This window comes from Dryobates pubescens, chromosome Z (assembly GCF_014839835.1).
Source record: "Dryobates pubescens isolate bDryPub1 chromosome Z, bDryPub1.pri, whole genome shotgun sequence".
Classification (NCBI taxonomy): domain Eukaryota; kingdom Metazoa; phylum Chordata; class Aves; order Piciformes; family Picidae; genus Dryobates; species Dryobates pubescens.
In genome coordinates, this window is record NC_071657.1 from 119,246,468 (window position 1) to 119,270,984 (window position 24,517).

At 45.5% G+C, this 24,517-nt stretch overlaps 1 protein-coding gene across 1 annotated transcript in view; it reads left to right on the forward strand.

Moving 5' to 3' along the window:
- EXOC4 (exocyst complex component 4) overlaps positions 1 to 24,517 on the forward strand; it is a 488,502-nt gene that overhangs the window by 372,616 nt on the left and 91,369 nt on the right. The window contains exon 12 of the mRNA XM_009900238.2: positions 20,740 to 20,876. Coding sequence (XP_009898540.1) covers positions 20,740 to 20,876 — 137 coding nt within the window. The remainder of the gene's footprint in view (positions 1 to 20,739; positions 20,877 to 24,517) is intronic.

Below are 24,517 nucleotides of genomic sequence, written 5' to 3' on the forward strand. Positions count from 1 at the left end.
AGCCAAGTAAGCAGTAAGTGAGTAGTAGCCTGGTAGTAACTGAGCTACTTCAATTTGCTCCTCCTATGTGGAACTGAATCAGCTCTTCTGCCATTAAAGGCAGCAGCATCTTGACATCAGAAACAAATTTCTCCCACTTGCTTTCTGCATTCAAAGCTCCAATCCCAGCGGCAGAAGGATGGCAGGAGCGATCTCGAGTGCCACCTGGCTTCCTGAGGAATCTCCTGTGTCATCTCCTTGGCATGCGGCAATATCGCTCTTCTGAGCAGCACGGCACTGCCAGAGAGATCTTGCAAATATGACAACGTTCAAGAGACAAATTATCTCCATTCAGAGTTAATTTCTGTTTCCCAGCAGGGCTCCTCTGTGACCCTGCTGGGTTTGGAAATGCTGCTGTTTGGTTAATAGATGAATGTTTTGTGGATGACTGTATCTGTGCTCTGCTGATGCCAAGTTTGGCTTCCTCTGCTCCCTTCGCCTTCTCACTTGCAGCCAACACTGTGAGACCTAAATGGGTTTATTCACAGGACAATAACTTGACTGTCATTAGCATGGGGAAAATAATGTACGAACGAGCGATAAAACAAAATGCTCATTCTCTGCCATACATAACTGCCTGGGAGGTCTCTTAAAGATGTTCTGTAGGGAGCCATCTGCTCGGAAGGGGAGATGGGACTGTCAGGAAATGATGCACAAGTTAGAGATGGGAAGGAAAGATCTATAGTATCATCCAGGCCATTTGCTGAGTGAGACTGCTCTTTGCTGCTCTGACTGGGAATTGAACAATGGCAACTCTGCCGTTATTGGACATCTCCTGTAATGAGCTGACCCACAGGGTCCTCCATTTCCCAATTTGATTTTTTTTTTGTCTGTTTTGTACTCCTAGAATGTGACTGGAGGGGAAGCTTCTTTTCCACATTGTAATTTTGCTGTATTTGGGGAGTTTTTGCATTCTCCCTCCCTGCTACTCTGAGCTGGTGAGACCTCACCTAGAGTTCTGTGCCCAGTTCTGGGCACCCCAGCTCAGGAAGGATGAGTTACTGGAGAGAGTCCAGCACAAAGCCACTAGGATGATGAGGGGACTGGAACATCTCTCATATGAGGAAGGCTGAGAGAGGTAGGACTGTTTAGCTTGGAGAAGAGGAGGCTGAGGTAGGATCTTATTAATGCCTACAAATACCTGAGGGGGCATTGTCAGGAAGATGAGGCATGACTCTTCTCAGTGGTCTCTGGTGACAGGACAAGAGATAATGGACATAAACTTGAACATATGAAGTTCCATCTAAATATGAGAAGAAACTTCTTTATTTTGAGGGTGGCAAAGCATTGGAGCAGGCTGCCCAGAGAGGTCATGGAGTCTCTGGAGACTTTCTAGGCTCACCTGGATGTGTTCCTATGTGATCTGCTTTAGGTGATCCTGCTCTGGCAGGGTGATTGAACTTGATGGTCCTCAGAGGTCACTTCCAAGCCCTACCATTCTGTGATTCTTTGCTACGATGGAATTCCTCAGTTAGGAGCAGATGGTTGTAAATTGCTGAGTAGTTCATTTAGTTCTTTTTAACTTCTTGCAGGAAGCTCAGAAGAGTAGAAATATTCATCACATAGAGTGGGAAACTGTGAAGTGCAACAGATTATGTTGCATTTGGTTTGGGTTTTGGAATTAATGTGCAGGTCTTTGAGCAGTTGGTAATGAAGCACCACAGCAACGTAGTTGGGATCTTGAGAACCTGGATGTTGTGCTTGTGAAAGGAGAGGAGAAGATAGTTGGATGAGGAGAGGGTTGTCCTGACATGTAATTCAGGGTTTATCTATAGGAGAGTTCATCATACACGACATTTGATTTACAGTGCTGAGCAAACAATGCAGCTGACTCCTAACACAAACATTTATTACAGAGCTTGGCCCCCATCCAGACCTTCTTTTATGTTGAAAGGTGTTAGATGGATCTCAAGAGGTTTTATTTTTCCATTTCTCCTATGTGGATTTGAATCAAATCTGCTGCCAACTACTCTCCCATCCCTCTAACCATATCCTGAGCTGCAGAATGGGCAACAAGTCAAGGGAGGTGATTCTGCCCCTTTATTCTGCTCTGCTGAGACCCCACCTGCAGTGCTGGGGCCAGCTCTGGAGTCCCCAGCACAGGGGAAATATGGACCTGTTGGAGCAGGTCCAGAGGAGGCCACAACAGCAATGTGAGGGCTACAAGCCCTCAGCTTCAGGACAGACTGAGAGAGTTGGGGTTGTTGCACCTGAAGAAGAGAAGGCTCCAGTGAGATCTTCTGCTGGCCTTTCAGTATTTAAAGGGGCTGATAAGAAAGTCGGGGACAGAATTATTAGCAGGACCTGTTGTGACAGTTCAAGGGGTGATGGTTTGAAACAAAGAGGAAGATTCAGACTAGTTGGAAGGAAGAAATTTTATACACTGAGAATGGTGAAACACTGCCCCAGGTTGTCCAGAGAGGTGGTAGAAGTGCCATCCCTGGAAACATTCAAGGTCAGGTTGGATAGTGCTGTGAGCAACTTGCTCTAGTTGAAGACACCCCTGCTCCCTCTCGGAAGGCTGATCTTTTAGGTCCCCTTCCAACCCAAAACATTCTCTGATTCTGTGACCATAGAATCACAGAATGGTTTGGGTTAGAAAAAAAATCTTTAGAGTTCATGTAGTTCCACCACTACTTCCCAGTGTAGTACATGTACAGAGCTTTCTCAGTTTCTGTCCTCACACCATGGCTCACACTTGGATACATCCTCCTTCAGAAATGGTCCCATAGTTAGGCCTGTCATGAAGTGGGGTCTCAGTCAAGAAGCAGCAAGTAGATTGTTCAAACAGGAGCAAAACTGTGGTTTCATTATGTTTAAATTTTGCACCCAGCCCACAAGTCTCATTGCAGTTGCTACTGCTCTTGACAAGAATCAAAGGCTGGTGGTGTGTGTTCTCCTGTCTCCTGAGCAGAAGAGTTTGTCAGACCTGAGTCTCCAGGGGTTTTAAGTGGTCACTCAAGTTTGATTAATGCAACGTTAATACAAGCTGTCGGCTACTCGGAGCAGGTTGCTCACAATCTCCATGCATGAGGAATTTCAAAATAATCCTTTGGGGACATCCAGGGACAGAACTGTGATCTCCTTAGTCTTTGATGTGTAGAACACAAGGCTTAATTTATTGAATAAATCACGTTCCACACATGAGTTTTCTCTCTGCTTTTTGAGCGTAGCATTTAATGCTGCATCTTCCCTATTGGGCTGGCATTGGACTCCCGTGCTCTGTGAGGACACCCTGAGATGCTTTAAATTGGTCAATTCAAACCCTGCTTATGTCACAGGAGAAAATCCTGGTTGACAGTAAGTTATTCATGGGACAACAATGTGCCCTGGTCGCCAAGAAGGCCAATAGTCTACTTAGGTGCCTTAAGAAGAGTGTGGTCAGCAGATTGAGGGAGGTTTTCCTCTCCCTCTACTCAGCCCTAGTTAGACCACATAGGGAATACTATGTACAGTTCGGGGCTCCCCAGTTCAAGAGGTACAGGGAACTACTGGAGAGAGTTCAACAGAGGGCTGCAAGGATGATCAGGAGACTGGAGCATCTCTCTTATGACTAAAGACCTGGGGCTATTTAGTCTGGAGAAGGCTGAGGGGAGACCTTAGCAATGTCCAGAAATAATTTGAAGGGTGGCTGTCAAGAGGGTGGAGCCAGTCTCTTTTCAGTGATAACCAGTGACAGGACAAGAGGCAATGGATATTAACTCCACAGGAAATTTCATCTCAACATGAGAAAAAAAAATTACTATGATAGTGATTGAGCACTGGAGCAGGCTGCCCAGAGAAGTTGTGGAGTCTCCTCTAGAAATCTTCAAAACACATCTGGACATGTTCCTTTGTGACCTACCCTAAATAGTCCTGCTTTGCAGGGAGGTTGGACTCAATGACCTTTGGAGGTACCTTCCAACTGCAAATATTCCATGATTCTACAATTCTGTGATAAATTAACCTACAGAGCTTTTAATTCCTCTGCTTCCTTTTGCAGGAGAAGTTCTTTCAACTACAATTGACCTTTTTGTAGTTTCCAACTCAGGAAGCTCTACATAGTGTCAGGGGTTTCATAAAATAAAACTTTCACCAGACTAAGGATATTTGAATTGCATTTGCACATGTGTAGGTGTATATCTGTCCTATTTTTTACCTTGAGTACATTGCCTCTCATCTGTAGATGTGGTGCTATGGAACATGGTTCAGTAGTGACCTGACGGTGCTGGGCAAACAGTTGGACTTGATGATCTTAAAGGTCTCTTCCAACCAAAATGGTTCTATGATTCTATAAATTTTCTATTGACTTTGGTTTTTGCTTACTGAGTGATACCCAGGAGGAGGAATAGGGGGAAGCTTCACAGAGAAGGCCTCAACTCTACTAAGGTTGTGTCTGGAGGTGGTTGGACAGTATTTTCTTGCTCTTATATTGCAGTTTCTCCATCCCAGCAATGTGTTTGGTTAAAATTCTTAGGAAGCAAAGAAAGCATGGTTGGAAAATCCAATATCCTTCTTGTCCTGGGGAGTCTAGTGGTTAGAACACTACCCTGTGCTATAACACAGCCAAATTCAAGCCCTTTGGTGACTGAATGGTCTAGGAGAGAAATTTCTCCCTTTTCTGCTGGTTTGCAAACCACTGAGACAGGCAGAGAGTTTTTATTTTTTCTATAAACAGCATTTCAGCAGAGGTCTCCTCTAATGGAAATGTGGAAAAGGCCTTGATTTTGTCCATTCTGTTGAGGGCAACCTAAGTTAGAACAACAGAACTTGCTGTGAAACCAAAATTGTCATCCTCTGGTCATCTCTGGCCTCTCGTGTGCTTTGGGGTGTAAATTCCCCTTGTAATTATTTTTTCCCTGTCTTTAAAATGGAGATCAACCTTAGCCCTGCAGAATCTAATAGCTCCAACTTAAGGGCAGCTCTCTAGGAGCTGGTGGCTGTTGATGTGGCCCATCAATCATAGCTGTCACTATGCATAGGGCTATGTCACGTGTGGTAGCAAGTTCTCAACAAAAACAGTGTAGTAAGGCTTTCAGCAAAAGCACAGCTGCTGAGCTGCAGAAATCCATCTCAAGGTAGTTGCTGGAAGGTGACCTTCAAAAGTATTTTGCAATATATGAGATTTCTTTTCTTTATTCTCCAATTCTGACATTTAGAAGAGAATTATCTATAGATGAACCCCAAACTATTGGTTAGGCTTTTTTTAAACTAGCTGAAGATGCTGAAGCAAGGCTCGGTTGGTCTATTGTTCTGTTACAAGTGCCTCTGGAGAAAGGAAACAGAAACCATTGCTATGGTTTAACCGTAATTCTTCTGTGGCGGCTACTTCATGGAATGCTCTAGGCTTGGGGCACAGTGACTGGAAAGCTGCCTGGTGGAAAGGACCTCAGGGTACTGGTTGACAGCTGGCTGAAGATGAGCCAGTGTGTGCCCAGGTGGCCAAGAAAGCCACCAGCATCCTGATTTGGATTACTAAGTGTGGTCAGCTGGACTAGGGCCAGGATTGTCTCCCTGGATTGGATGCTGGTAAGGCCACACCTTGAGCAATGGGTGTAGTTTGAGGCTCCTCACTCCAGGAAGGAGTGTGTCCAGAGAAGGGCAATGAAGCTGACGAAGAGTCTACAGCACAAGTCTTGTGAGGAGCAGCTGAGGGAACTGTGGTTGTTCAGCCTGGAGAAAAGGAGGCTGAGGGGAGACTTTCTTCCTGTCTACGACTCCCTGAAAGGAGATTGATGTGAGGTGGGGGGGTCAGTCTCCTCCTAAGTAACAAGTGATAAGACAAGAGAAATCAGCCTCAAGTTGTGCCAGGGGAGGTTTAGGTTGGACACAAGGAAAAGTTCTTCACTGAAAATGATTGTCAAGGCGTGGCCCAGGGTGCCCAGGGCAGAGGGGGAGTCCACATCCCTAGAGAGATTTTTAAAGCCATGCATATGTGATGCTGAGGGACATGGTTTAGTGGTAGACTTCATCGTGCTGGGTAAATGGTTGGATTTGATGATCTTAAAGGTATTTTCCAACATAAACAATTCCATGATTCTAATAAGTCAAGCCACAGAAAACAATGCAGTACATGTAACTGCCAATTTTAATATACTTCTGGATGTCCCCATAGGAACTGAATCCATTGCATGTCATTAGCTGGATCTTCTTGGAGGGCCTTAGCTCACTCCCTGTGTTCCCCAAGGATTGGGTTAGAAAATACAGACTTCCTAATCACATTAATGAACAGTGAGACAGAAATGTGAATTGGGTGCACTGAAGTGAGGGTTGAGAGACCCCTGACTTTCGAGATCCACCCCCATTTTGGGTGCTATCTTCTAGAGACCCATTGGCCTTGTCGCTCTCTGTTAGCCCTACAAGCAAAACTGATCTAAAAATCTGACAAATGATTTTGTGATTTCACTTAAGTGACCTCTTTCTGATACAAGGAAAAATGTCTTTTCTGCAAGAGTGGTCAGACATTGGAACAGGCTGCCCAGGGAGGTGGTGGAGTCACTGTCCCTAGAGGTGTTAAAAAAAAATGTAGATATGGCTCTTCTTGGGCATGGTTTGATGGCCGTAGTGGTGTTAGGTTGATGGGTTGACTTGATGATCTTAGGTCTTTTCCAACCAAAATAATCCTATGATTTCATGATTTTCTGATCCCAGAAGGTTACCCTGAGTTAGCTCGTAGTGCTCTGCCTGGGTTGACTGCTAAGCCCTGACATGTTCATGTATTTGGCCATTTTCTAGGGATCTTTTTGCTTTTTCATGAATTCTTGACTGTAGATCAGAGTTACATGTTTTCATTGCTGTCCACATGGATGGCAGAAATCCAGGGGTACAGTATCTCAATCCTGCTAAGCCATTCTCTGCCTATTTTCTGTTCCTTTTGGGCATTAATCAGCCATCTGCCAGTTTTGTGGTCACTGTGTCTTTCTAGGAGCATCTCCTCTCCACACAGATCACGTACATGCCCTCTCTGTAGCAAGAGGTTTTTAATAGGTGAATGTGCTTTAAATGCTGGAGCTGCAAGGCTGACAAAACCAAACCTTGGAGCACATAGAGTATTCATAAAAATAATTACAGGTGGGTCTTATTCTCCGAGCTGGGCTAGCCATATGAAAACATTTGTTACAAAAATGAGGTTCACTCTGCCTCCAAAATTGATGACCTGCTCCTGAGCATCATTAATTTCACAGTCCATGTTCAATTGATATCATGTTGCAGCTGCTAATGATGTTCTAGAGCAGATACTACAAAGGAGAAAGAAACCTGCCACTCAGTACATGAGGAGTAAATCATCACCTTGCCATGAGTTTACCTGTAATTGGGTAAAACCCTAAGAAGAGCCACTTCTGGGAATGTCGGCGGAAGGAGGGGGAGAGGAGGGGGCTGAAAATGTCAGGGATGAGCTTTTTAGCTCCTCCTTGAAATAAAAACTGAATATTATCCCTTTTCATTGCATCCTTGCACAAATGTATATTGATTAATAAAGGAAGAGCCTGGCCTGTGCCTGGCACTTTTGAGTGATAAACAGTTCTGCAGCAGTAAAGAGGGTATATTAAAGGGGAAGAGCTAATGACTTCTCTTGTGTATGTAACGCATTAAAAGCAGCATGAAGCTACAGCTATTTTATCATGCTGCTAATGTCCCTGACAACATTCACTTGGTGGGAGTGAATGAATGGAAATCCATTTAAAGGAGTAAATTAAAATACCTTAAAAAATGCCTTTAATAATAGCTGCAGAACTCAGCAGGATCAGAGAAGTGAGAGATACAAAAGACCTATTATGTTCTCCAGTCCATCTCCCTGCCAAGGCAGTGATATTCCTTCTTATGCAGTTGCAACTGGATCACTCTGTGGAGCTTTAAATATCTTGAGTGCCACTGGCTCTGATAGGACAGGAATATAAAGCCTAGAAGATGGGTCTGTCACAAACTTCCATTTGATGGTTGGACTTTCAAGGGTCTTTTCCAACCTAAACAATTCTAGGATTCTATGTGGTTAGAGATGTGGGCTAAGGAGAATCTTGTGAGGTTCAATGAGGCACAGTGCATGGACATGCACCTAAGCTGAGGCAGTCCTCAGTATCAGTACAGACTGGGGGATGATGATATTGAGAGCAGCTCTGCAGAAAAGGACCTGGGGGTACTAGTGGGTGAGAAGCTGGACATGAGTCAGCAATAGGCACTTGCAGCTCAGAGGGCAAATGGCATCTTGGGCTGCATCAAAAGCAGTGTGTGCCAGCGGCTCGATAGAGGTGGTTCTGCCACTCTGCTCTGGTGAGACCCCACCGCAGTGATGGGTCCAGCTCTGGGGTCCCCAACACAAGAAGGATGCAGACCTGCTGGAGTAGGTCCAGAGGAGGGCCACAAAGATGATCAGAGTGCTGGAGCACCTGTCCTATGAAGACAAGCTGATAGACTTGGGGCTGTTCAGCATGGGGAAGAGAAGGCTATGGGGAGACCAAATAGCTGCATTTCAGTATCTGAAGGTGACCTACAGGAAGGCTTGGGGGAGACTGTTTAGAAGGGTTTACAGTGACATGGGACAAGGGGCAATGGTTTGAAACTGGAGCAGGGTAGATTTAGGTTGGACATTAGGAGGGAGTTCTTCACAATGAGAATGGTAAAATACTGGAACAGGTTGCCCAGGGGTGTGGTGTGACCCCATCCCTGGAGACATTCAAGATCAAACTTGCTGTGGCCCTGGGCAGCCTGATCAATTTGGAGGTGTCCCTGGTCACTGCAAGGGCATCGGACAAGATGTCCTTTGAGGGTCTTTTCCAGCCTGATGCAATCTGTGTAATTCAGTGTCTAGAAATCTTTTAAGATTAGGGTGGTAAGACACTGTCCAGGTTGCCCAGAGAGGTGGTGGATGCCCCATCCCTGGAACCATTCCAAGTCAGGTTGTTTGGGCCTCTGAGCAGCCTGATCTAGTGAAGATGTCCCTGCTCAGTGTTGGAGGATTGGAACTGCGTGACCTTTAAAGGTCCCTTGCAATCCAAACCATTCAGAGTCTGTGATTCTATCCTCAGTGGTTTCTGCTGATGCTCTGCCTCCAGGAGGATGGACCTGCAGAATCCAGTCCCTCTTGTGGCATGCTGGCAAGCTCAGGGGCAGCAGCTAAGAGTTGGTGCGGGGAATTTTTTGACATTTTAATAGTTATGGTGTCTTTTTGGTAGAAAAATTTGCACTGACAGTTCTGGAGAAGAAAATGCCACTGCTTTGAGATATTGCTGTGTCAGAGCTTCTGGGATGGCAGCATGATTTTGTTTGGATAGGTAACTTTTAGCATACCTTGGGCATCTTTTGCCATGAGTTTTACCTGAGACCAAGATCAAGATCTCTGCCATAATCATAGAATCAATAAGGTTGGAAAAGACCTCAGAGATCATCAAGTCCAACCTGTCACCCAAGACCTCATGACTAACTAAACCATGGCTTCAAGTGCCAAATCCAGTCCCCTCTGGGGACTGTGATTCCACCACCCTCCTGGGCAGGAAATTCCAATGGCCAGCAACTCTTTCTGTGAAGAACTTTCTCCTCATCTCGAGCCTAAACTTCCCCTGGTGCATCTTGAGACTGTGTCCTCTTGTTCTGGTGCTGGTTGCCTGGGAGAAGAGACAATGCAATACAATACAATACAATAGGTTGGAAAAGACCTTTGAGATCATCGAGTCCAACCTATCACCCAACACCATCTAATCAACTAAACCATGGCACCAAGTGCCCCATCCAGTCTCTTCCTAAACACCTCCAGTGATGGTGACTCCACCACCTCCCTGGGCAGCCCATTCCTATGGCAAATCTCTCTTTCTGTGAAGAACTTCTTCCTAACATCCAGCCTAAACCTCCCCTCGTGCAGCTGGAGACTGTGTCCTCTTGTTCTGGTGCTGGTTGCCTGGGAGAAAAGACCAACCCCCACCTGGCTACAGCCTCCCTTCAGGTAGTTGTAGAGAGCAGTAAGGTCTCCCCTGAGCCTCCTCTTCTCCAGGCTAAACAATCCCAGCTCCCTCAGCCTCTCCTTATAGGGCTTGTGCTCGAGACCTCTCCCCAGCCTCATTGCCCTCTCCAGACACATTCAAGTGTCTCAATATCCTTAAACTGAGGGGCCCAGAACTGGACACAGTACTCAAGGTGTCGTGAAAGTTCAGCCAGTAATTTCTGCATCAGAGCCATAACTCCGGTTTGGATGTAGCTTATCTTTCAAAACCTTGCTTGATGTAGAAGCCTTTCAGAGATGGAGACTCCAGCTCACACAAGCCGTTTGTGTAGTTAATTACCTCCACTGTTAAAAAAACATGTAAACTTCTTTCTGCTCTTCTATGATCCAGCTTCAGGTCCCATCTGCTGGGTGTTCAAAGCCTTCGAAGGCTTGGATAAAATTCAAAAGGAGCAGAAAAAGTATTCTGCTGTCAGAGACATTCAGGAGGTCATGAAGAAGAGATTTTTCTTTTCCCTTTTCTAAGCACATGTCTGAACAAGAGAGATGTCATGACAATCATTAAGTTCAGTTTATCCAGGCTATGTAGAGCAGGTAGAGTGGAGCATTTCTCCTTGGAAAAAGCTTTTTGTAGGTAGTTATCTAGTCACATCATTCTTTGATGGTGGCAAAATTGGTTTCTGGTGAAACAAATGAGCTGTAATCTCAAATGTGAGTGAGCATCTGTCTGCAGGGCTCACTAAGGACGGCGAAGAGGAGCTGAAGTGAAGTCCCTGTCCTACATGATGTGAGAAAGCAGTAAAGGTAGATGCTGGCTGATTCTGACCTGTGATGCTGTCAGAGGGACTCAGTTTTATTAGAAATTAGGGAAATAGTTCTAAAAAGACTTCTTATTACTGTGTAGCCCACTCTGGAGCACACCTCTGGCTCAGATTCCAACAAAACATAAGATGAAAACCCTATCCAGTCATATCCACAGTCCTCATTCCTCCATTCCAGTCTTCCCTGGCTTTGAAAATTGGCTTTATGTGGTGTAGAAAAGGCACATTTGCTTTTGGGCTGCTCAGGCTTTTGTTCAAGTGGCAGAGCCAGTGAATCTCACATAGCTTTTTTTAAAGGTACCCCAAATACTGGGTTCAGTCTTGGGCTGCTCACTCCAAGAATGACACAGAGATAGAATAGAATAGAATAGAATAGAATAGAATAGAATAGAATAGAATAGAATAGAATAGACCAGACCAGACCAGACCAGACCAGGTTGGAAGAGATCTTTGAGATAATTGAGTCCAATCTATCATCCAGCACTATCTAATCAACTAAACCATGGCACCAAGCACCCCATCCAGTCTCTTCCTAAACACCTCCAGGGATGGTGACTCCACCACCTCCCTGGGCAGCCCATTCCAATGGCTGAGGGAACTGGGTGAGAGGGAGAAGAGGAGGCTGATGGGAGACCTTGTTGTTCTCTGCAGAGAGGTAGGAGGTTGGAGTGAGGTGGGGGTTGGCCACTTCTTCCTAGTATCAGGTGATAGAACAAGAACTGAAATTGTGCCAGAGAAGGTTTAGTTTGGGTTTTAGGGAAAATTTCTCTACTGAAAGAGTGATCAAGCCCTGGAACAGGCTGGTTAGGGCAGTGGTTCCTAGAGGTGTTCAAGAAATGTGTGGACATCACGCTTCAGGGCATGTTTTAATGGCCATGGTGGTCTTAGGTTGACAGTTGGACTTGATGATCTTAGAAGTCTTTTCCAGCCAAAACAATTCGATGTTTCTATGACTCTAGTGCCTCTCAGAATAAAGCCCATAAAAGAAAAACAGCACCTGGGGAAGCAAAGTTGTAGCAGCATGTAGTATAACCATAGTAACAGGCAGGATTCTGCAGAACCGATAGTGGAATAATGGATTTTGCTGAAAACACCCAACCCTGCTGCATGAGGAAGGCAGGATATCAGACTGGGAGACTGTAGAAAGGGCTTTTGCATTTAAACATGGATTTGAATCAATACATACTAAAGACTCCAGCCCTTTGTAAGCCTGGAATGTGCCACAGAAGAAAAGCTCCCTTATCACTTGGTGTGAAATAACCACTGATCAGTAAACCACACAATTTAGACTCACAGCTTTCCCCTGTGAGATAAATAAAAGGGGTGTTAGTTGCTTTGGATCTGTTTTTTCCTTCTATTTTAGTAGGGGGAACCACAGCAGCAATACACTGAAACTGGGGTGTGGGTTGGCTCCCCATGGCAATGATGGAGCTGGGGCAGCATCCACCTCTCCTGGCCAGCCTGTGTCTACTCCCCCAGCCATGGAGATGATTTTGGCCGTTTTTTAGACATCATAGAATTACAGAGTCATTAAGGTCAGAAGAGATCATCAAGTCCAACCTTCTACCAAACACCTCCATGACCACTAGACCATGTCCCTAATTGCTACATCTACTAATTTATTGTACACCTCCAGGGATGGTGACTCCAGCACCTTCCTGGGCAGCTTGTTCCAATGCCTGACCATTGTTACAGCAAAGAAATGTTTCCTAATATCCAACCTAAACCTCCCATGGTGCAACTTGAGGCCATTTTGTATTGTTCCATTATTAGTTACTTGGAAGAACAGGCCAAGGCACTGCAGCCTCCTTTCAGGTAGCTGTAGAGAGCAACAAGGTCTCCTCTCAGCCTCCACTTCTTCAGGCTTAAACAACCAGGTTATTACAATATTTGAGGGATGAGCAAGGCGGGACTAGATGATCTCTAGAAGTCTCTTCCAACCACTACCATTTTGTGGTTCTGTGAAGCTGTGCCACTCATCTCCTGATTTTTGGTTTGGAATGACTTCCATCTTTCACTCTGCTCTACCAACATATAATATCATCAAATGAGTTGAGGGAATAGTTCTTCCAGTTGCCCCACAAGAAATACAGGCATTTCTTGGTTTTATCTCTGTCTCTCATTGAGACAGAAGCAATGAAGCTGGTGAAGAGCCTAGAGTTCTTGTGAGGAGTGGCTGAGGGAACTGGCCTGGAGAAAAAGAGGCTGTGGGGAAACCGTCTGTCTCTCTACAACTCCCTGAAAGGAGGTTGGAGCCAGGCGGGGGCTGGTCTCTTCTCCCAGGCAACAAGTGTTAGTAAGAGAGGAAATGACCTCAAGTTGAGCCAGATGAGGTTTAGGTTGGATATTAGGAAACATTTCTTTCCTGCAAGAGTGCTTAGGCATTGGAACAGGCTGCCCAGGGAGGTGATGGAATCACCATCCTTGGAGGTGTTCAAGAAATGTGTGGGCATGGCACTTCAGAACATGGTTTAATGACCCTGGTGGGGTTGGGTTGACAGTTGGACTCAATGATCTTAGAGGTCTTTTCCAGCTGAAAAGAGTCTGTGATTCTATGCTATTTCTCAGCTCACAAGAGCCAGTCCAGGTATTTAAGCAGCTCAAAGCACTGGGAAGCAAAGCTGGGAGATCACTCCATTTCCCCTGCCTGATGAGTAACAAACCATTATTAATTGATAGCAGAATAACCAAATTGCAACTGGCAGCCTAATTCTGCAGGGCACCACAGATCAGAGCACATGGGGAGGTGAGATGGCAGCTAGGGGCATGGGGTGAGGAAAGAGCATGGGCAGGATGGGCTTCCTGTGCTTGAGATGATTACCTTGGGTGTGATTTTGGCAAAGCCCCCACAGCAACTGAAACTCCCTTTGTCTCTGTAAATGTCCTGATAAAATTAATCATATTATTACTGAATATCAGAGCAGAACAGCCCAGGTTGGAAAAGACCTGTAAAAAACATCTGGTCCAGCTTCACCTGGGAAAGAGAGATGAGGTTATTCAGCACCATCTCCTGGCCATCTTGAAACCCTTCATTGATGGGGACTCCACCACATTCCTGGGGTGGTTGTTCCAAGCAGTGATCATTCTTTCAGTCCAGCCAGCAGTGAAGGGAGGAGATTCTGCCCTTCTGGTCTGCTCTGCTAAGACCCCACCAGCAGTGGTGGGGCCAGCTCTAGAATTATCAGCAGAAAAGATGCATAGACCTGTTGGAGTGTGGCCAGAGGAGGGCACAGCAATGATGAGAGGGCTGGAAGCCCTCTGCTGTGAGGCCAGGCTGAGAGAGTTGGTGTTGTTCAGCCCGAAGAGAAGGCTGCAGAGATACCTTATTACAGCCTTTCAAGGCTTGAAAGGACTGCTCAGAAAGGTGGGGACAGACTTTCAATCAAGGCCTATTGTGAGAGGAGAAGGAATTATGGTTTGAAACTAAAAGAGGGAGATTTAGACTAGATCTAAGGAAGATATTTTTTACTCTGAGGGTGGTTAAACAGTGTCCCAGATTGCCAAGAGAGAGGTAGTAGATGCCCCATCCCTGGAACCATCCCAGGTCAGATTGTCATCTGGGAAAGGTCCCAAACCCAAAGCTGTGGGTCAGCAGTGAGCTTGAAGAGGTTTGAAAACACTTAATCTGCCCTGTCTCTAATTATAACTGTGCTCTGGATAGTGCCTTTAAATGGTGAAGTGTCAGCTAAACTCCAGTTTAAAAATCAGATTAGGCTTCCTTTAGGTTTTATTCCTTTAAGACAGCCACTTCCTGCATTCATCTGGTGCCTTCCTCTGCCAAGGCATCTCGAAGAGATCTTTAAGTGATGAGCAATAATATACTAAGAATTGACAACCTTCCCAGTGCCAAGGTCTCTTCCACCATCTGCTGTGTATTCAAGAGCCCATCACATACTGAAGACATCCCCGTACAGGTACCTTCCCAGCTTTGCCTTCTTTCCCAGAGAAGATGAATCAAGTGATCAGGCACGGGGGGAGCTGTGATTTCTGCAGAAGAAAATATTTCAAGTGGAGATTGTTCCCCTAAGTGCATCTCACCAAGAAGTTAGAGAAAACAACATGACAGCTTGAAAACCCGAAGGTTCGTGTAGGCTTGACCTGTTGTTTTGAACTTCCGCGTGCCAGGGAGTGGTTTGGGACCCAGCTGGTTTGTACTGGAACGGCTTTTAAAGGCACTCTTCAGAACGTTCTTCCAGGCACATCGTTTTGCATTGAGTGCACTCTTGCTGTAGAGGCGTTCAGTCATTTCAAAAGCTTGGGTGAGGCTGCATGAGACCCAAAGGTATTTGGGCTGCTGCTTCTCTGTCTTTTTGAATGGGTCAGAGCGTAAAATATATCTGCCCTGGAGCTGCTTTGTGTTACCTGAATCAATGGTAGGGGTTGGAAGGGACCTCGGGAATCATCCAGTCCTAACCCGCTGCTAAAGCAGTCACCCACAGCAGGTTGCCCAGGATCATGTTAGGTGGGTATTTAATCTCTCCAGAGAAGGAGACTCCACAACCTCTCTGGGCATCTTGCTTTGGGGCTGCAGCACTCTCACAGCAAAGCAGTTTCCCCTCATGTTCAGAGGGAACCTTCTGGGCATGAGTTTATGCACATTTCCCTTCTCCTGTCATGGGGCACTATGAAAAGAGTCTGGCCTGAGCCTCTTGCCACCCACTTCAGCTATTGATGAGCATTGAGAAGATCCCCTCTCAGTCTGTTTTTCTCAGGCTAAAGAGCCCCAGGTCTCTCAGCCTTTCCTGCTCACAGAGGTGCTCCATGCCTCTCAGCATCTTCATTCTCTCCAGTAGCTCCTTGTCTCTCTTGAAGTGGGGAGCCCAAAACTGGACCTGTTTTTCCAGGTGAGATCTCACTAGGGCAGAGTGAAGAGGGAGGAGAACCTTCTTCAATCTGCTCATCACACTCTTCTTAATGCCTCCTAGGACACCATTGTCCCTCTTGGGCACAAGGGCTCATGGTGAACTTGTTGCCCACCCAGCCTCACAAGTCCTTTTCCACAGACCTGCTTTCCAGCAGGTCAACCCCTCACCTTTACTAGTGCAGGGGTTATTCCTCCCAGGACTCTACACTTTCCCTTGATGAACTTCATGAGGTTCTCCTCCACCCAGCTCTCCAGACCATTCAGGTCTCACTGAATGGGTGAACAGCCTTCTAGTGTGTCAGCCACTCCTCTCAATTTTGTATCAGCAAACTCGCTGAGGATGCAGTCTGTCCCTTCATCCAGGTCACTGATGAAGATGTTGAACACGATGGACCCTGGACTGGACTGGAGGAGAGATCTGAAGCTTCAGCACAAGTGAGGATGAGGACTAGATCAAGGAATCATGATAAATGGATTGCGAAATACCTTAGAGAGAAACCCTGCAGTGTTAATAACGAGTGGTGCTGCTGTATTTTATCCTCTTACCTCGACAGCAGCTAATGGACAGGAGGCTGTAAGAAGAAATTTCTTTTTCTTTTTAGTAGCCCTAGGACTCTTCTCAACCTTCACCCTGATGTGCTGTGGGAGTAACAAGTCCTACCCTCAGCATGATGTTAGGATTCAGCCCCACATGGTGTTTTCAGGTGCCAGGCAATGAATATCATTCTGGGATGAGTTTTCTTGTTAGTGTGGGTTTTCTTAAAAGGTTTCATTGAAGTGTCTGGACATAAAATTAGGCTTTGATCACATCCATTTGCTGTTAATGAATCCAGATGGGTTAGAGACAACTGAATTGTAACTCTCTGATAATACGTGCGCTGCCTTTCATTTTCCAGCATGGAGTTTCAGAAGATCCTGTGCTGGCCCAGCTAATGAATCCAGCTGTATTAACATGACCTAATGCATCCTGATACATGGTGTCCCCAGAGAGCCATGCAGATGTGTCAGGATTGCTTTGGAAAAGGTTAAAACATTACAGAAAAATAGCCATTCCTTATCTGGTGCTGTCTTCTTTCATATGCTAATCTCCTTTTTCCTGCCTTTCAGGTTTTTTTAATCATGCAAGTAGCTTTGTATTTCCTTTAAATCAAAAGATCTTCTTCCAAAATCAAGACACTGGCAGGAGCTTAGCTGTGATTTTGTTGTAGAGAGAACAGATGTGGGAGAAACTACCTAGAAACCAGTAATACCATCTCTTAACATACAATCTTTGGATTTCAAGTTGTTGTTATTTGCTCAAATGGTGATTTACAAAAGGAAATACAAATGAGGTTTTGATTGGAAAAGACCTCTAAGATCACAAACTGTCAGCCTACCACAACCATGGCCATTAAACCATGACCCAGAATACCAAGTCCACATACTTCCTGAACATCTCCAAGGATGGTGACTCCACCACCTCCCTGGGAAGCCTGTTCCAATGCCTGACTCTTGCAGGAAAGAAATTTTTTTCCTAATAGCTAACTTAAACCTCCCCTGGCACCATTTCAGGCCATTTCCTCTCGTTCTGTCACCTGATACTAGGGAGATAAGAATGACCCCCACCTCACTGCAACCTCTTTTCAATGAGGTCTCACCTCAGCCTCCTCTTCTTCAGAACTAAACAATCCCAGTTCCCTCAGACATTCCTCATAAGACTTATTCTCTACTCATAAGATTTGTTCTTGGGTCAAGATGAGGTTTCATTCTTCATCATGTTTTTGCACATTCATTCCATGAAGGTTACTGTCACATGGGAAATACCAGTGGGAAATGAAAAGTAGGATTATCCATGCAAAGAGAACATTTCCTTTTGTGTTCCAGGTGGCTAGATGAGTAAGATGCATTTAGTTTATTTTTTTTTATTCCATATGTATGAATGTTAACTTTAATGCCTCACTTTGAAGGATCAGCATCAGCAACCAGAAGGAGCCTTGGATTTGGGTTGAAGCTGACCAGCATCTTCTGTATTTCCCATTTGTGTAGTTGGAGATGTTCCCATGGTTCCCAAAGTAGGTTGGAGAATCACCTTTTGCACTACTGACAGACAATGGCTAACCACTGGAGCAGCTTTAAGCCATCTAGGTTCAAAGTGACGCACTTCTGCTCAATGCCCTTGCACTGGTTGTGATTGTTGGTGCTTGAAGGACAACTCTAACCAGAACAAATGCAATGGAGGTGTGACTATGCCCTATCTCTAGCCCGGTGGATCTGAGAGATCTAATTCCCCAAAATTACCAGGTAGTTTTCACATCACAGTCAAAGAGCTGGACATGAGCCAGCAATGCGTGATGGCAGCCCAGAAGGCAAATAGTACCTTGGGCTGCCTCACAAGAAGGGTATCCAGAAAGTGGAGGGAGAGGATTCTACCCTCTGCTCCACTCTGTTGAGCCCCCACTTGCAGTGCTGGGGTCAGCTCTGGAAAAGTCTGGAACTGTTAGAGCAGGGCCAAAGAAGGCCACAAGAATGATGGGAGGGCTGGGAGCTCTCTTCTGTGAGGCCAGGCCAAGAGAGTTTGGGTTGTTCAGTGTGGAGAAGAGAAGGCTCTGGGGAAAACTTCTTGAGCATTTCAGTACTTAGAGGGGCCAAAAAGAAATCTGGGGACAGACTTTTTAGTTTTGTCACAGGACAAGGGGTTATGATTTTAAACTAAAAGAGGGGAGGTTTAGACTACAGGGAAAGAGGAAGCTTTTTACAAGGAAGCTGTTGAGACACTGGCCCAGGTTGCCTAGAGAGGTAGTAGATACCCCATCCCTGGAATCATTCCAGGCAAGGTTGTTTGGGTCTCTGAGCAACCCACTGTATGTGCAGAGCTGACTGCAGAGGTGTTGGATTAGGTGACCTTGAAAGGTCCCTTCCAAACCAAAGCACTCTGATTTCATTATTCTATCATTTAGTGACATAGTCCAAGGTATATGGTCATGATTTCATTCTCAAGGGAGAGGTATCAGAACAGTATCCTGTCTTAGAAGGTTTTGAGCTGACTCTTTAAACACTGCTTTTTCCCTGGCTGGGCTCTGCCTGGCTCCCCCAAGCAGGGACAGCAAAGAGCCTGGGCGACATTTGAATCCTGCAGCTAATGAGCTGTGCTCACACCTCGCAGCCCATCACTGTGAAAACAACATCCATGGCTGCTGCAGCTTCCCCACACAGCTGTCTGCTTCATTTCCTTGTGCTGACTCCAGGGTGCAAGTCCCTTAGGGTTGGTTGTTCTCCTCCATGTGCATCGAGCCCAGGGTGGGATTGAATATTTATGAAAATACTTTTGATAACAGGAGAAGCAGCAGCAACAAGAGCATCCGAGAGGCAGCTCAAACCAGACTACAGTTTTGTTTGGACAAAATAACCCCAAATTGTTGCTAATTACAATATGAATGGTTAATTCCTCTGTTTGGCTTAAGAGCAAGCTTAATAAGATGCAAGAGCAACCAAAGAGAAGGTTGCTTTTCCTCAAAGTACATTTGTGAGCCAAGGACGTATCAGAAGCAGCCCAGGTGGTGACTAAGCCTTCATTGAAACCTCCCCATGCTAAGGAGTCATCTGTGATGTGAATGAGGATGAGGTTTACAGATGCCTTTTTACCAAATCAGGGACAAACAGTGGAGTAGAATCAATTCCTGTCACTCAGGGTTGCTCTGGAGGAGCAGGATTATGGAGCAGGATGCTGCTGCCGCATTTTTATCTGGAAATCGATAGAGAGATGGAAGTTGGGCTGGTGAGGATGTGGCAGAGATGACGATTTGGAGTTGGACGAGATTTTGCTCTGCAAACAACTTGTGTCACTAATTCCTTTTCATGCCCTGATAGACAGAGAGAAAGGGCTAAATCCAGGGTTGATGCAGCTCTCTCAATGTCCCTGGGGTCATCTCCATATAATTTGAGTCCAGAATTTTTCAAATGAACCAGGGCTTCCAAATTCTTTAGTCTCCTCCTTTACCTTTCCACATAAGTCAGGAATAACCCTTCCTTCTACCAAACCTAATATGAATTCAATATATATCAACCTGGGACTTTGATAACCTCCTTATGTCTTGTTTGTAGCAACCAAATTAAGTCCAGCCGGGAATGCTGGAAATACAAACCATGCCAAATCACCTTGGGGTGCCTCAGAAATCACAAAATCCATACAGAGCTGTTTAAATATTGGACATGACCAGATCTGTGGTACCTCATTCTGCAGGCTGTCTAAACTTGCTCATCAGTGGGATGTGGAGCACAGATTTGTCCTGTTACTCCTATTGTTGTAACAAACAGATTTGAATGTTACTCCTATCATTGCAGCAAAAGGATTTCAACCTTGAGAAAGGTCCTTTTGCCCCTCTGCTCTGCCCTGCTGAGACCCCACCTGCAGTGCTGGGGCCAGCTCTGGAGTCCTCAGTACAAGACATGGGCCTGGAGAAGGGGAGGCTCAGGGGTGACCTCATTGCCCTCTACAACTACCTGAAAGGTGGTTGTGGCCAGGAAGGGGTTGGTCTCTTCTCCCAGGCAACCAGCACCAGAACAAGGGGACACAGTCTCAAGCTGTGCCAGGGGAGGCTTAGACTCGAGGTGAGGAGAAAGTTCTTCACCGAGCGAGTCGTTTGTCCTTGGAATGGGCTGCCCGGGGAGGTGGTGGAGTCACCATCCCTGGAGGTGTTCAAGAGGGGATTGGACGTGGCACTTGGTGCTATGGTCTAGTCATGAGGTCTGTGGAGACAGGTTGGACTCAATGATCCTCAAGGTCTCTTCCAACCTTAGTTATACTGTGATACTGTTGGAGCACAGAGCTGTTGGCGGTCTGGTCTAGTGGAAGGTGCCCCTGCCAATGCAGAGTGGTTGAAACTAGGTGATCTGAAGTTCTCTTCCATCCCAGGACATTCTCTGATTCTATCATCTCTCACATGGTTTCTTCTTTTTCCTCATTTATCTGCTTTATGTCACTCAGTGTCATGGATTGCTCCAGCATCTGATCATTGTTGAGAGCATCAGCTGTGCAGGTGCATGTGAGATACAAATTAGCAGAACATGAGAAGCTATGTGCTGACCTGCTTGCTACTCACGCTGTGGGTTTTTTCTTTCTTTTCCAGAGTGCAGTAATTGTGGAGAAGACTGTTCAAGACCTGATGAACCTGATGCATGACTTGAGTGCCTATTCAGATCAGTTCCTCAACATGGTGTGTGTGAAACTCCAGGAGTACAAGGACACCTGCACCCTTGCCTACAGGTACAGGCAGGCTTGGAAAGTGATGTGTGCTGGAGATACTACTCTTGGGCTTTTGATGTTTTGTCATGAGTAGACAGGATTTACTTCTAGAAATCATCTTGGTTGTAATGGTCAAGGATGTTTCTTTCTAGATGGCAGAAAAACCTGAAACAATGTTTGTTGGTGTATGGAATGTCTTGGTTTCTCAGTGATTTTATCCACATCACACTGTGCTTTAGGCTTTTTAAGCATGGATGGCAGAGATAGTAGAGCTATCTCTGCGTGGCTGGAGATGGAGAGTATGAGGCATCATCTAGATCATCTGTATGACATCAGTAGGCTGCCCAGGGAAGCGGTGAAGCCATCACCCCTGGAGGTATTTAAAACGTGTAGATGGGGTGCTGAGGGACGGAGTTTAGTGGTAGACTTGGCAATGCTGGGTTAATGCTTGGGCTTGATGATCTTAGAAGTCTCTTCCAACCACAGTGATTCTGTAATTCTATGATCTTTTACATAAATGTCTGTTTATAGCTCTTGCTTTCTTGTAAAGCAGGCCAGATTTGAGTGCTGCCAAGAGATTCAGCTAGATTTTAATTAAAGATACTGAAATTTGACTACTCAGAGCTTGTGACAGTGCAGGAATTAGTAACCACAACACACCATATAATAAACACACACTGGGTTTTGTGAAACCTTCCCAGGACTTTGCTGTCAACTTATTCTTTCAGAGGTCATCAAACACCCTGTCCAGGGCTGTCTTTGCATTTTGGTTGGACAGGAAAGACACGGACCTGTTGGACTGGGTCCAGAGGGCTGGAACTCCTTTTCTATGAGGTTGTTCTGAGCAACCTGCTCTAGTTGAAGATGTCCCTTCTCACTGCATGGGGGTTGGTCTAGATAGCTTTTAAAGGTCCATTCCAATCTAAACCATTTTCTGATTCTCTGGTTTTTGGGTGATCCGTCTCTACCTGCCTCCCCAGCCTTCAAGTGGAATCTAAACACAATGTGGTACAGGGTTATTTCATTGGGTTGTTTGGTTTAAGTCCTTCATATAATTTACCATGGATTTCTTGGATAAATGTTGATCACAGAATCATGGAATGATGGAGATTATCTAGTCCAGAGACACAAACACCCCACCCCGCACCAGAGCAGGTTGAATAAGATGGTGCCCAGGTGGGTTTTGAATGATGCCAGAGAGAGAGAGTCTCCATCACCTCTCTGAGCAGCCTGATCCAGTGCCCTGCCACCCTCAAAACAGAGAAGTTCTTCCTCATAATCTAGTTGGGGATGTATTACTGCAGGGGAAAGGGACTACATGATTTCTGGAGGTCTCTTTCAACCCACTGCAATCTATGATTTTATGTATAGCTGAAATTTCCTTTGTTCAAGTTTGTGCCCATTACCTCTTGTCCTATCACTGGGTACCATCATACTGTTCTAGTCCTCCTGACTCCTGCTCTTTAAGTATTTATAAGCACTGAGAAGATTCCACCTCAGTCTTCCCTCCCCTCCCCTTGTAACTTCATCTCTGTAGATCCCAGTTGCCCGTCTGTTGCCCTCACTGGGGGAGGGTGACCAGAACCCCCACTCCATGAGGATAAATAGTGGCATTGAGAGACACTACGGATGTGTGGCCATGTGGCCTCTAATAGCTGCTCTCCATAATCTCCTTTAGTGACTAACTGAGGCTGGCCATGGCAGGGGAAGCTGAAAAAGCCCCTTGTGTTTTCTGACCAAGAGCATTAAGAAATTACTTCCTGTTGCCTGATTTCATTCAGGAGAAGCTTCATCTGGCGAGCGGCTGCATGTGGGCTCATCATCTTTATTAATAATAGCACTGATAATTAGCAGCAAGCACATATGTGACTAAACTTGGTCTTAGCCCTCATGCAAATTGGTAGCTGTTCGTGTGCCATTGACCAAAATGCTCATGTTTTACATGGAACTTGACTGACTCCAGCCAGACAATAGATGTAATTTCTTTGGCTTGAACTTAAAGGTCCTTCCTTCCTTCCTTTGCTGATACCATTCCTGGGTTTGGCACCTGCTGAGGGGTAATTAGGACAGCCCTAATTTGGCAATATCCTGATTACAGCAGGAGGAAAAACAGGAAACGTTTGAGTTTTGCTGGTTGCAAAGGACTGAAATAGAAATCTCTGCACATTTCAGATGATGCAGGGGAATAGAGCAGCTCCTCGGCTCTGCTGCCGCGAGCGATTCCATCCGTGGGGACATTATGCCCTCTGCAGGGATCTCAACATCCATACGGCTCCACACAGTCATGCCCTTTGGACCAGGGTTTATCCCTGGGGCTTTGAGATGGATAAATCCTCATGTTGATAAATTTAGTAGAGGAAGGATCATCTCTAGCTGCTTAAAATCAAAATAAACTCCTTGGAGCCATGAATTAATACAATCAGGCAAAGCTATCAGAGCAAGGGCGTGTCTGTGCTTGAGATGTCAGGATAGGGACAATTTGGGGAGCCAGAGTGATGGCTTAGACAGGATTTGCACATTCGTTCCTTCCCCGTGTGGATGTGTTTGCTGAAGGGGAATATGAGCAAAATGTGGATGAAATGTATTCAAATGCAGGCTCCTCAGAGCAAAGCTGCAGAACAGAGAGCTCTGTCAAGACATCAGGGCGAAGAAAGACACAGCTGAGATTTCTTGTGCTTGAGTTCCATTTGGCTCAGATTCTCTAGTGAATGCAGAGAACAAAAACAAAACCAAAAACAAAGCAAAAAACCAACCAAACAAAACAAACAAACAAACAAACAAAAATCCCAAACCCAAGACAAACTAGTGAGGCTGGATATGAATGGATTGGACAGTTTTGCAAGTAGAATCATAGAGTTGTATTGGTTGGAAAAGACCTCTAAGATTAAGTCCAAGTGTTGACCCAACACCACGATGGCCATTTAACCATGTCCCAGAGTGCCATGTCTACACACTTTTTAGCACCTCTAGGGATGGTGACTCCACCACCTCCTGGGGCAGCTATGGATTTTCTTATTTGAGCATATTTAACGTGATGCAGGTGAGATGTATTCTGCAACTTGCATGTTTGTAAGAATCGTAGAGTCATTCAGACTGGAAAAGGCCTTTAAGATCATCAAGTCCCAGTGTTAATCCAGCACTGCCAGGTCACTGCTAAACCACAGTCTCTTCCCTCAAGTAACAAACAGCAGGACAAGAGGAAATGGCCTCAGGTTGAACCAGGAGAGGTTTAGGTTGGATATTAGGAACAATTTCTTCCCCAGAAGGGCTGTCAAGGCCTGGAACAGGCTGCCCAGGAAAGTGGTGGAGCCCCCATCCCTTAAGGGATTTAAAAGCCATGTAGATGTGATACTGAGGGACATGGTTTAGTGGTGATCCGGAAGTGTTGGGTTAATAGTTGGACTCAATGATCTTAAAGGTCTCTTCCAGACTAAATATTTCTGTGATTCTCTGGTTCAATTCTATGCATAATTATGTCCACTTGCATAATTATGTTCACATTGAAGTTATGCATTCTTACTCTGTTGTCAAACTTTAAGCTCTGTCCTGTCTGTCCACCTCCTTCTTATCAGTCTTCATCCCTCCTCCCTTGAACATTTTCTCATGCATTTTGCAGCCTATCTATTTGAAGAGCCTGGGTGAGACATCAGTCACCCAAATTA